At 38.8% G+C, this 12,238-nt stretch overlaps 1 protein-coding gene across 1 annotated transcript in view; it reads right to left on the reverse strand.

The window, feature by feature from the left end:
• Positions 1–1,172: 1,172 nt before the first annotated feature.
• LOC127934662 (extracellular calcium-sensing receptor-like) overlaps positions 1,173–12,238 on the reverse strand; it is a 58,251-nt gene continuing 47,185 nt past the window's right edge. Inside the window, exons 4-9 of the mRNA XM_052532186.1 lie at positions 4,192–4,357; positions 3,769–4,060; positions 2,802–3,620; positions 2,490–2,666; positions 2,158–2,281; positions 1,173–2,086 (exon numbers count right to left, since the gene is read on the reverse strand). Coding sequence (XP_052388146.1) covers positions 1,173–2,086; positions 2,158–2,281; positions 2,490–2,666; positions 2,802–3,620; positions 3,769–4,060; positions 4,192–4,357 — 2,492 coding nt within the window. The remainder of the gene's footprint in view (positions 2,087–2,157; positions 2,282–2,489; positions 2,667–2,801; positions 3,621–3,768; positions 4,061–4,191; positions 4,358–12,238) is intronic.

Raw genomic sequence — 12,238 nt, forward strand, 5'->3', positions numbered from 1 at the left:
TAAATCTGCACATGCATTTTAGCCAAGCGGCAACCTCCCGTTCTCTCTTGTGAAGCCAACAAGGAAGTGACTTAAACTGTAGTTCGTCAACTGGCCGCTAGAGGCTGGCTGCAAAAGGGAATCAGTCCCATAGACTCGCGAGTTAAAATGTGTTTTAAACTTTACAGCAGAAAATAATGTTTACAGCCTGGTGCAAAAAAATTATTTTGGTCTGTATAGCTAATTTTCCCCTTAATGATAACTGTGAGGGGGGTGCATTTTTTAATAACTCATCCGTTTAAATTATATTAAGCCTTAAAATTCTGCATAATATAATGCGTAGCCACTTGAGTGATGGGTGGATTGTCACTGCTGTCACTGCCGTCACGCTCGGTGGGCGAGGCAGCCCCTGCCTCTTTGCCCATTGTCGATTATCCGGGAGTGACGCGAGGTAACATGCTGCCAAGATGGCGACGGCCGGCTTCACCTACTTTTGGCTTCAAAAACGCTCTTGAGAAACATATGGGTGACATCACGGACAATGTTTTTATACAGTCTATGATTTTAGCGTATAACTGAACTGCAGTAATATTATATCTGTACTTCATACTGCAAATGGAGATGCACTTAATTGGACTGCAGTTATTCTGCTGTTGAACTTTAATGAACTGAAGTTATATACTTCATTATACTGCAAATCTACAGTTACTTTATTGTACTTAAGTTAAACTACTGCAGTTTTACTGCAATTGTACTTCAATGTACTGCAGTTATTTTTTGTAACTCTGGAAGCATTTAAAACTGTCCGAGAATGATGCAGAAATCATTACAAGTACCGACCGTGAAAGACCGTTTAGTACTGTATCGCATGTCTCCTTTGAGAAGAGGAAGGGGTAATTGGTTGTTGCTGGTTACTGAATGATGATTAAAATCTTGAGATGACAATCCGTCTTTGTCAGGTGATGTCGTACTTGCGAGAAACAAATTGCATTATGGGTATCGCTACCATTTGAAAGGTTTCAAAGCTGAGGCATTTTGTAGATGAAAAGTAATCATTTTCAACTGTTTAATTTCAGTGATATCTATTGGTTTGTTTCTGTTTCTTTAGTATGATGATTTAACTGGTATTAACTTATAGCAAAAACAATAGAGCCAAATCAGACTTCAACATTTTACACCACAGTGATGTAAATCTATTTATTTAGTGTTTCTCTACCCATGATGGCTTTTTTAGTGTTTCTCTCTGGATGAACAAGGATAATATAGCACTTTGGGGCAAATATTGCCACCAGTAATCCAAAACTAGAAGCTAGAATGGCAAAAATCTCCACAGCCACTGCATATTTCCCTGGAGAGCTCACATATGCTGGAACAAATGCAATCCACACAGCACAGAAGATCAACATGCTAAATGTGATGAACTTTGCTTCATTAAAATTATCTGGAAGATTTCTCACTAAAAAGGCTAAAAGGAAACTTACTGCTGCTAACAGGCCAATGTATCCCAGCAGCATAGAAAAACCAGCAACTGAGCCAATAGTACATTCATATACTATTTTAGAGCGGATATACTGGTTGTTTTTATGTGGTGTTGGAGAGGCAGTTGATAGCCAGACTGCACATATCACCACCTGAAGTGCTGTTAGGAGCAGAACTGTGCATCTTTGTTGAGCTGACCCAAACCATTTCATTGCACTTTTGCCCTCTGGTCGAGATGACTTGAACACAGCTATCACCACCATAGTCTTGACCAGAATGCTGGAAATGCACAGGACAAAGCTTATGCCAAACACAGCATGTCTAAACTGACATGTCCACAGCTGTGGTTGGCCAATGAACAGTAGTACACACAGGAAACACAGTTTGAGTGAAAACAGCAGCAGGAAACTGAGCTCTGAATTGTTTGCACGTACAATTGGAGTGTTATGGTGATGATAGAATATGACTATCACAACAGCACATAAACAGGTTCCAAGCAGGGAAGCAGTGGTCAGAGAGATGCTCAGAGGATCCTCATAGGACAGAAACTCAACTACTTTAGGGACACACTGATCCTTTTCTGGATTGGACCAGAACTCATCTGGACACATTGTGCACTCAATAGCATCTGTGAGTAGGTGAGAATTTTATATTCATTATATTCTTATATTCAAATTTTGCCAACAATAATCATCTCACCTGTTTTATTAGAAATATCTCCATCTCCACATGGCATGCAGTCAAAACAGCAGACAGGAAGGCCCTTCCTTGTGGCTTGTCTGGTTCCTGGGGGACAGCTCTCACTGCACACAGATCGTGGGGGCTGAAAGAGACACCATCTGTTAAGTCATTTGTCTTGAATCTTCATATAATAAAAAGCTTGGTATTTCCATTAATTTATCCTCATTTTTTTTCTCATAGCTTTGATTGAAATTTAGACTTTATATATGCAAAAGAATTCCATTAATATGCAATATTACATTTTTTGGCTCAAAGTTCCAGTAAATTGCATCCTCATCCAGTTTCAGCACCATCCCTTTTGTCGAATCTTCATTCACTACACCAACTGCTTGGACCCTTACTGATCCGTCATAGCAAGGGTGCCAATTCAACACATCATAGATCGCCAAAGCATCTCCATTTTTATCAAATGACACTTGATCCCCAAAGCCTGTGGTGAAGTTCACTTTCTTTAGGTAATGAACCAGCTGTATAGTTTGAAGATGGAACATCAATTACATGTTTATCAAAAATTTTAATTATTATACAGCATATATTTTGCTTTCCACATTCAGGTCTTCTGTATACCTGAAGAGAATCTGCACTATACCTATGGGTCTTACCTGCCAGGGTTTCAGGTTCATTGTGTTGGCACAACTGTTTCCACTAAATGGTCCTTTCCCCTCTTCACACTGCATCAGGTCATGAAGTGCATGTGCCAGGGCATAAACTGCCTTATAGACATTATAAGCTGCTCTCAACCCTGAAGCATCAGTGTATGGTGTGTATGTGGCATTCAAATCCTCCTGTCCTGTACACACATTTTTAATATGTTGTTCATGTATCTCAGTTTCAAAACTGCACACAAACATGTTCTCCCAGAAGATCCTCAACATATTGTTTTTTGGATCATTGCTGGGACGAAGATGTAAAAGAAACTCATGAAGTCCCTGTATCTCCCCACGCCTGATGGCGATGCCTAGTGTACCCCTCAGGAAGGGCAGGAAATGTGGAGTTTGAAATATGGGTGCAGTGGCCCAAGCTTCACTGGCAATCCACTGTCTGCCTGTCAAGTTTTGCAAAACCACTGCATCCATCAAAGGCAGCAGATAGGATAAAGTAGAAAAAACAACCACCACCCTAGCAGTAGAGGTCTGAATAACTCCTAATATACGCTGAATATTTCTGGGGTTGTTATCATTGGACAGGATTTCAGAAAAAGCAACACAACCTCCAAACAGCTGCATTTCCTGCTTGAAGGACAAATAAGCATAGATTCCGTAGTCATCATCACTATAGAGGAGACCAACCCAGGTCCATCCAAAATGCCTCAAGATCTGAACCATAGCCCGAACCTGGAAGGCATCACTGGGGATTGTTCTGAAGAAAGAGGGGTACTTTGTTTTGTCACTCAAACAGGAGCAGGTGGCGTAGTGACTTATCTAATTAGAAAAAAAAGGGAGAATGCATGGAACAGAATAATGGAGACATGCAGATGCAAAATAAATTGTTAGAAAAATACAGTGAAAAAAAAGAGCAAATAAAAAAACTGCATATAGAATATTTATTTATTTTTTCATCCACTCTTACTATAGGTACACGGAACAGCCCCAGAACACTGGAAATTGCAATGGATGGAGTTGAACCTGGATCCCCCACAATTCCAATGACTGGAGGAGGGCCAGTACAGTTGAGGTTGGAGAATGACTCTTCTGTTCCACTAGCAAGGGATATGGCAGCCCGGAATGCCATTCCTAGCATTACACAGTTGTCATAAAGATGATATCCAAGAGTAATATTAGGCAGCAGGTTTGGATTCTTATTGATCTCATCTATAGCAAAAGCCATGGTCTGTGCATGCTGGAAGCTTTCCATATTAAATCTAAGGAAAACAAGATAAAGAGCAATAATAACTAAAAGACAGAATGCATTATTACATAATTTGAACAAGTTAAAAGATCTAAAAATGGCAAGAATCAACATTCTGAAAAAAAAAAAAAAAGACCCACTTACTTTTCACAGTATGGTGGATCTGGCTCTGTTCTAAAGCTGAGCTCTGGGAACACTGTGAATAAGTGAACGTCAAACAGGCCTCCAAGTATAACATCTCCATCCTGGTACACTCCGTTCAGCCTGAAGCGTCCCTGAAGCTGACAAGTATGTGGTCTGAGGATTGAAGCTGCAGAGACATAGTTCAAGGACAGATACAGGCAGATGTTTAGAGCGATCCACATCTCTCTGTTTGTTACTCACCCATTTATGCACTATTTTATGATAAAGGTTGTGGGGGTGTTGCACTCAAAGAAAAGGTGGTGCCAAATGGGGAGAGGTAGAAGGTAACAAATTAAATTTACCTGCGTTACTGTAATTGAGTAGTTTTTTGTGTACTTCTACTTTTTTTTATCTGTAATTTACTCTTTAAGTATATTTTGTTTGAAGTTTAGCACTTTGCTACATTTTAAAACACATTCATTACTAAGTAAAAAAACAAACAACAAAAACAAAGTGTTTCCTCGAAACTACTGCAGTAAATAATGGGAAGGAGAACAAACTGGTGCTAAAATCACAAGAAAGATGCAGACGGACAAGACATTAGTGGTGCAGACCCAGCTGAAAACAAAACCCTGTTGTATTCTGCTGAAATTGAACATGAATGAAACAAAGTGAACCCCTGGCCATATTCATGCTATATTATGCAGTGCCCGCTGTCTAGGGAGACCAAACAACATAAACCCTTTGCAAGCATGTATAGGTAAGGTGTATACTTGCATTGGTGGTTAAAATGAAGCTTTGACAATTTTGCAAAGGTTTTGAGTGTTTTATTTTGTCTGCGATAATATCTGAATAGTTGATTTCAATGATGTATCAGTATACATATATAAAAAAGAGTGCCCTGGGGCCTGTACAATGAAGCAGACATGGGGACTTGTGACTTGGTGACTTGGACTCGAGTCGACTCGAGTCGCTATTTTTAGGACTTGAGACTTGACTCGGACTTGGAAGTTAAAGACTCGGGACTTGACTTGACTTGAGACACGATGACTTGAGTGTTAATCACATCATGTTTTCATTTTGAATATAAAATATATAAATTATTTTTTAAAATAAAGTTGATTACTCAGCTGGAGCGCAGGCTGAGAATAGCGTCGTGACTGGATCAGGACACTATCATCAGTCATGCCCTCTCTACCTTACACACCACGCCCACTTAAATCAGATATCACATCACATCAACATGTCAGCCTGAGACCCAGTGGGCACCTTGATGTCAATTTGACGTCAAATATTAGACAAGATTTGATCAAGATGCTGCAAAACATAATTTCAAAGTCAGATTATACATCAAGTCCTTCCAGTGGTTAATTGGTGAAAATATTAGGTTCATCCCATACTGAAATTGATTATGTAAGTATATGGGCCAACATGTTTGACATTGAGTTGACATCAAATCAACATCGTGTTATAGGCGTTCAGTTGATGTCATATTGACATCACATTGATATCAACCCAGCGGGCAATTGATATCAAATAGACATCAAATTGACATCAAACATAGTCATCAAATAATTTTTTTTTTTCTTCAAAATGCATCCATTCGGCATGTCATATGTTGTTTGATTTTTGCATGACTTGTAACTTCTGGGACTTCTGTGGTTAAAAACATATAAACAACAACAACAAAAAACTATTTATAAAATGTAGGCATAAATTACTGACAATGAAAGAGGTGAATATATTATATTTTACCAAAAATATACTGATTTGCTTAATTACAAATAAAAAAAATGATGCTGTAACCACACATTAAGTAAGTGTTGGTGCAGTGGATAAGACACATGCCTTTGGTGTGAGAGACCCGGGTTCGAATCCACTGTGATACACCAATGTGTCCCTGAACAAGACACTTAACCCCTAGATGCTCCAGAGGCGTGTGACCTCTGACATATATATAGCAATTGTAAGTTGCTTTGGATAAAAGTGTCAGCTAAATGAAATTGTAATACCAAGTGTATACGGTATTACAACTACATGTTCATTTAAGAAAAATTTACAAAATTCTGATATAAACCAGTGGATTTAATAAAACACGTCTTGCATTTAATACTGTTTTGTCATTATTCTTGTGGTCTAGAATAGGACATCAGTGTGTTAAAAATGTTTTTAAAAAATGCAAATCAAATGAATGTCAAAACTTGACGGCAATTTAATGTCAAGTTTTGACATCGATTTGATTTGCATTTTTGACCAGTTCTTTGATGACTATGTTTGACGTCAATTTGATGTCTATTTGACATCAATTGCCCACTGGGGAGGTACCGAGGGTCATCGCTTTTGTCTTCAATAGTTTGCGCCTAAAAACGCGTGGAAAACGCTATTCGCGCCGCTTTCTACTTCTTTCCAAAGCGCTCGGGCAGAAGTGCTCCTGGGGCGTCTGTCGTGGCTAAGCAACCATGACACGCTCTCTCTTTAGATTTGCAGCACTAAAAATCGCTCGCAGTAGCTCTGCTACTAAATTCATTTCAAAATGGCAATCCATATACAGCTATGAACAGCTGTTCCTTCATCTTAGCTGAGCTTTCAACGGTGATACGAGAAAGGATGAAGCTGATTGGTTAGTTATTGTCACATGACCTGCGGAGCGCTTGCGGCATTCTGAAAAGTTTAGATGTTGAGCGCGTTGCTTCCATTATGAGCGCGCATACCGCGCGCCTACATTGGAAATAACGAACTTGCGCGCACAAAAGACGTGATGTGAACGGCCCCCAATGATCCGTTAGCAGGCCGTCAAAAAAACGCATTCCAGGGGCGGCGCTAGGGTTGGGCTAAGGGGGCATAAGCCCCGAATATTTTGTTACCTTGTCTTTCTCGTAGAGCAAAACAGTTAATCAGAAAAACAAATGTAGCTGCCGCGATTACCCAATCATGACAAGTGCATATTATATATATATATATATATATATATATATATATATATATATATACATATATATATATATATATATATATATATATATATATATATATATATATATATATATATATACATACATATATATACATATATATATACATATACATATATATATACATACATATATATACATACATATATATATACATATACATATATATATATACATATATATACATATATATACATATATATACATATATATATATATATACATATATATACATATATATATATATATATATATATATATATATATATATATATATATATATACATACATATATATACATACATATATATATACATACATATATATACATACATATATATACACACATATATATACATATATATACACATATATATATATATATATATATATACAGTACAGAATATAAATATGACGTATTTTCAGTTGTTTCATACTTTTTTGTTATGTACAGTACAGACCAAAAGTTTGGACACACCTTCTCATTCAAAGAGTTTTCTTTATTTTCATGACTATTGACTATTGTAGAGTCACACTGAAGGCATCCACAGTCACCGGACCTGAACCCAATCAAGATGGTTTAGGGGTGAGCTGGACCGCAGACAGAAGGCAAAAAGGCCAACAAGTGCTACGCATCTCTCGGGGAACTCCTTCAAGACTGTTGAAGACCATTTCAGGTGACTACCTCTTGAAGCTCATCAAGAGAATGCCAAGAGTGTGCAAAGCAGTAATCAAAGCAAAAGGAGGCTACTTTGAAGAACCAAGAATATTACATATTTTCGGTTGTTTCACACTTTTTTGTTATGTATATAATTCCATATATAATTCCACATGTGTTAATTCATAGTTTTGATGCCTTCAGTGTGAATCTACAATTTTCATAGTCATGAAAATAAAGAAAACTCTTTGAATGAGAAGGTGTGTCCAAACTTTTGGTCTGTACTGTACATAACAAAAAAGTATGAAACAACTGAAAATACGTCATATTTATATTCTATACTCTGAGAGAGAGAGAGAGAGAGAGAGAGAGTGTGTGTGTGTGTGTGTGTGTGAGAGAGAGAGAGAGAGAGAGAGAGAGAGAAAGAGAGAGAGGAGAAATGTAACAAAGTTTAATGTTGTATGTAAACTGTGTTTGAGAGAGAGAGAGAGAGAGAGAGAGAGAGAGAGAGGTGTTCAGAGAGGCGTCTGTTGGATGTTTAGTTTTATGGACTCAATGTTGAAAATGTAAAACATTTCAAACACTGTTGGCAGAAGTGAAAAATAAATAATTTTAGGAAGTTACAATTTTGTTTGATTCCATGATGTATTTTACTGAACATGAGTATTTACAATGCAAATCCAAATTATTTTAATTTACTGACAGTTACTTATATCTTGTCTTTTAACTTTATTAAGATCAGATTCTGCAGGTAAAATAACAATATTAAGGTGACTTGACTTGGACTTGACTTGACATAGCTTGTGACTTGACTTGACTTGACTTGCCCAAGAAAAAAATACTTGGGACATACTTGAGACTTGAAGGTTAAGACTTGAGACTTACTTGAGACTTGCACATGTGTGACTTGGTCCCATCTCTGCAATGAAGCCACTTTACAGTAGCTGGCTAGCCAGGTACGTTTCAGTTTTGTTTTTAACCAATCCTGGGTTTTAGGTACCATGAAAGTTGTTTGGCTTTTAGCAGAATTCATTGCCTTAGTAATTTACGCTCCACAGCTAACCTGCTCTGGGGCAGGTTCTCTTTCTAATATTCGTTCGGTATCTCACTATGGGACCGCCTCAGGCGTGGCCGATCACGGAAGCACCAATATCACCATGTCTGCCAACCATGGCAGACCAATCACTGCAGCAATCAGGGAGTCCTGCTCCCTGTATATAAACCGCAGCTACCTGCCATTTCGTCATTCTCGCATATCTCTTCTCCCTGCAGAACAGGCAAGCAGGGCAAAGTTTGTGAGATACCTCACTTCATGTTATCAGAGAACCGGGGTTACTTTAGTGACCTAACGTTCTCTTTCTAACATTCGTTCGGTATCTCACTAGGGGATATAGACAACTCCCGTATTGCCGATATGCAGACCAATCGCTGCAGCGATCAGGGAGTCCTGCTCCCTGTATATAAACCGCAGCTACCTGCCATTTCGTCATTCTCGTTCTCTTCCCCGTGAAGATTTCGGAAGCTGTCCTCAGCAGACTTGGAGAATTAATGCTAAACAGTTTATGAAGGAGCCGCAAGGTAACATCCCAAACGCAATATATTCTTAACGTTTGTCGAGTGACCTAATACTTAGTGTAAGATAACTAACGCGTCAAGGCGAGTTTTCTACTTTAAGTTTCTCTACTTATTTTTTTCGAGTTTTGGGCGCGCTCACCAAGCACCAAAAAAGTAGGAAAAGATATCTCTGTCACAGCACAGCTCCGTACTAGCTCTCACGTTGTGGTGGGCTTACCGTACGAAGAGAGTGCAGGCTTCATGGCCACTGCAAAAGAGCTGGAGAGCCCCGGAGGACAGGGCCGTCCTCCTCATCTGTGTACGTGCGGAATGTTAATTTCTGCGAAAGATTCACACAGTCTCTGGATCTCCTGCTTGGGTGCTAAACATGCTCAGGCAGCGTTAACCGACCCCAAGGGCTGTCCCCACTGTGCAAAGTTCTCGGTCAAAACCCGAGAGCGAAGGCTTCGCGTTGCAGTAGCTGGGAAGTCGGACCCATGCCTCTCTGCTCAACCCAGAGAGGAACTGATGGATTGTCCACAGGCCTCCAGCTCCTGGGGTGAGATGATGGAGGTGTCACCCGTCCTTCCCCCGCTGTTTGGAGATCCGTTAGCGGGAGAGGAAGATGACGATGACAAAGTTTTGTCGACCATCCTCGAGGACGAGGATGACGATGATGAAGATGCTATTCTTCCCCCGATGCAGTTGTGTCCTCCGAGTGCACAGGATGAGATAAATTTATGATTAATTTAGTTTCTAAATTTAAAGCTTGTAGCTAAAGATCAGACATGTCAGTGACTCGTAATGTGAGCGGGGTGGAGGCCAAGGCAATCATGAATATATGGGTTTTTAATAATTGACTAATAATTAGGGCCGGGACTTTAACGCGTTAATTGAGATTAATTAATTACACAAAAAATAACGCGTTAACTAAGATTAATTAATTACAGAAAAAAATTCCCACATTTTTAATAACTTATTTTTGAACCGCGGAACGTTTCTCACTGGATGAGTTTCGGCGGACCGATTATACTGGAGCCCCAACTAGCGTTCGCATATCACCACAGCAAATCGAGCCTCAAAGTATCACCTCAACGCAAAACATATAGCAGCTAGCGTGGACTTTACACTTTATGTTGAACTATGTATTATTTTGTTGGTGCAACAGTTTATGTTGGAATCTTTATTGTTTTGGCCAAGGTTATTGAGAGTTGGTCTTAGTATGTTATGGCCTCTGAAGCAACAGAGAGATGTTTTCTAATAGTCAGTGTTTCCAATGTTCTGAATGTAATTGACAGTATTGTGTTTTACTTAAAAACATTTTACAGAAGGTTCCAGCACCTATAAGCTTCCTGAATTTCTGAAATGTACTATTTCTAAATTGTTTCTAAATATGCTATTGCTACACTTAATGGCAAAAAATTGCACTGGTCTGCTAGACTTGGTTGAACAAAAATAAACAATATTTTGTTGCTTAAGTTTATGTATTCAGTCATTATTCAATGGTATACTATAAATCCATGTGAAAAAAATTACTTCTCACTGTTCTCAGGTCAAATATTAATATGCGATTAAAATGCGTTTAATTTCGATTAATTAATTACAAAGCCTCTAATTAATTAGCCTAATTTTTTAATCGAGTCCTGGCCCTACTAATAATACATCAAGCTACAAATCACACAGAGTAAATATGCATACGACAATACAGACAGTAAACTTTGTACAAGACATAACGGAATCCAAATAAGGGCGAAAAAGAGAGAGAGAGAGAGAGAGAGAGAGAGAGAGAGAGAAAAAGAGAAAGAGAGAGAGATCACAGAATGAGCTCAGGTATGAAAATCACAGACAGTAAACCATAGCAGCCAACAATTCAGATCATAGACCAACTTTAAAGCAGCATTTAAATCTCCATAGAAAAATGATACTTGCAAAGTGTCCAGTGTGCTGCGGAATCGCGCGGTATTTGAAAGGTTCAACAAACAATGTTCCAGAATTCGTCTTCCTTGTGTTGAGAGGCGAATAGTTGAATAAACTTAGTAAAGGAAAGAAAACAAAACAACGAAAACGAACGCTTCCGGAGGAGCCATGAGACTGGCTCCTCTCAGTCCCTGTGCTGAGGGGGACGGCGATATGAGCGTTGGTCGCAGCCGGTTAGCAGCGTGTAGAAGAGAGAAGAAGAGAGAGGGCGGACCTTGTTCGGTCGGCTCTTATGGATTGGGATGTTTCACGCCTCTGTTCGTGTGAACAACCAATGGACGTCCGCGATCTGAAGCGTGGAAAAGTTCCTTTGTCTCTGTGGAAACACCCACCCTACTAACTTTGGGGCTTATCAGATTTCAGCAGTGATATTCTAGCAAGTTCGTAATTCAAGATTAATAGATTTTACACACATTTTACACAGGGGAATAGTTGGGTCACAACATGACAATTCCAAAAACACCAAACAGTACATATGTAACTGATGAAACACGAAGTTACATTCAAATGCAGAATTACACACATTTAACGTTTGATTAGCACACGATTAAAACTGCAGATTCTCCAATTTATATGGGGAATCTCTAATGCACCAAAAAGCAATACTTGACCACTCGACCAATACTCGACCACATTGAAAAAGTAATAGTTTAGGATAAATTGAGAAAAAAGATGCCAGTGACTGGGCTTCTTTCCTGTCCTGTTGCCCAGTGGGGTCATGAAGTTTTACGACCTGGTCAGGAGCGGGGTTACAGAAACATGAGAACCTTAAAATGAGGAGACACATTTTCCAATTTATAAGCTAGTAAAATTATAACCTTGCATAACAAGGATTAACCATTTTATGCAATACACAAACATTCAAAATGCATATTAATAACATGACGAAGATACAGAACCTTAAGAA

This window comes from Carassius gibelio, chromosome A18 (assembly GCF_023724105.1).
Source record: "Carassius gibelio isolate Cgi1373 ecotype wild population from Czech Republic chromosome A18, carGib1.2-hapl.c, whole genome shotgun sequence".
NCBI lineage: Eukaryota > Metazoa > Chordata > Actinopteri > Cypriniformes > Cyprinidae > Carassius > Carassius gibelio.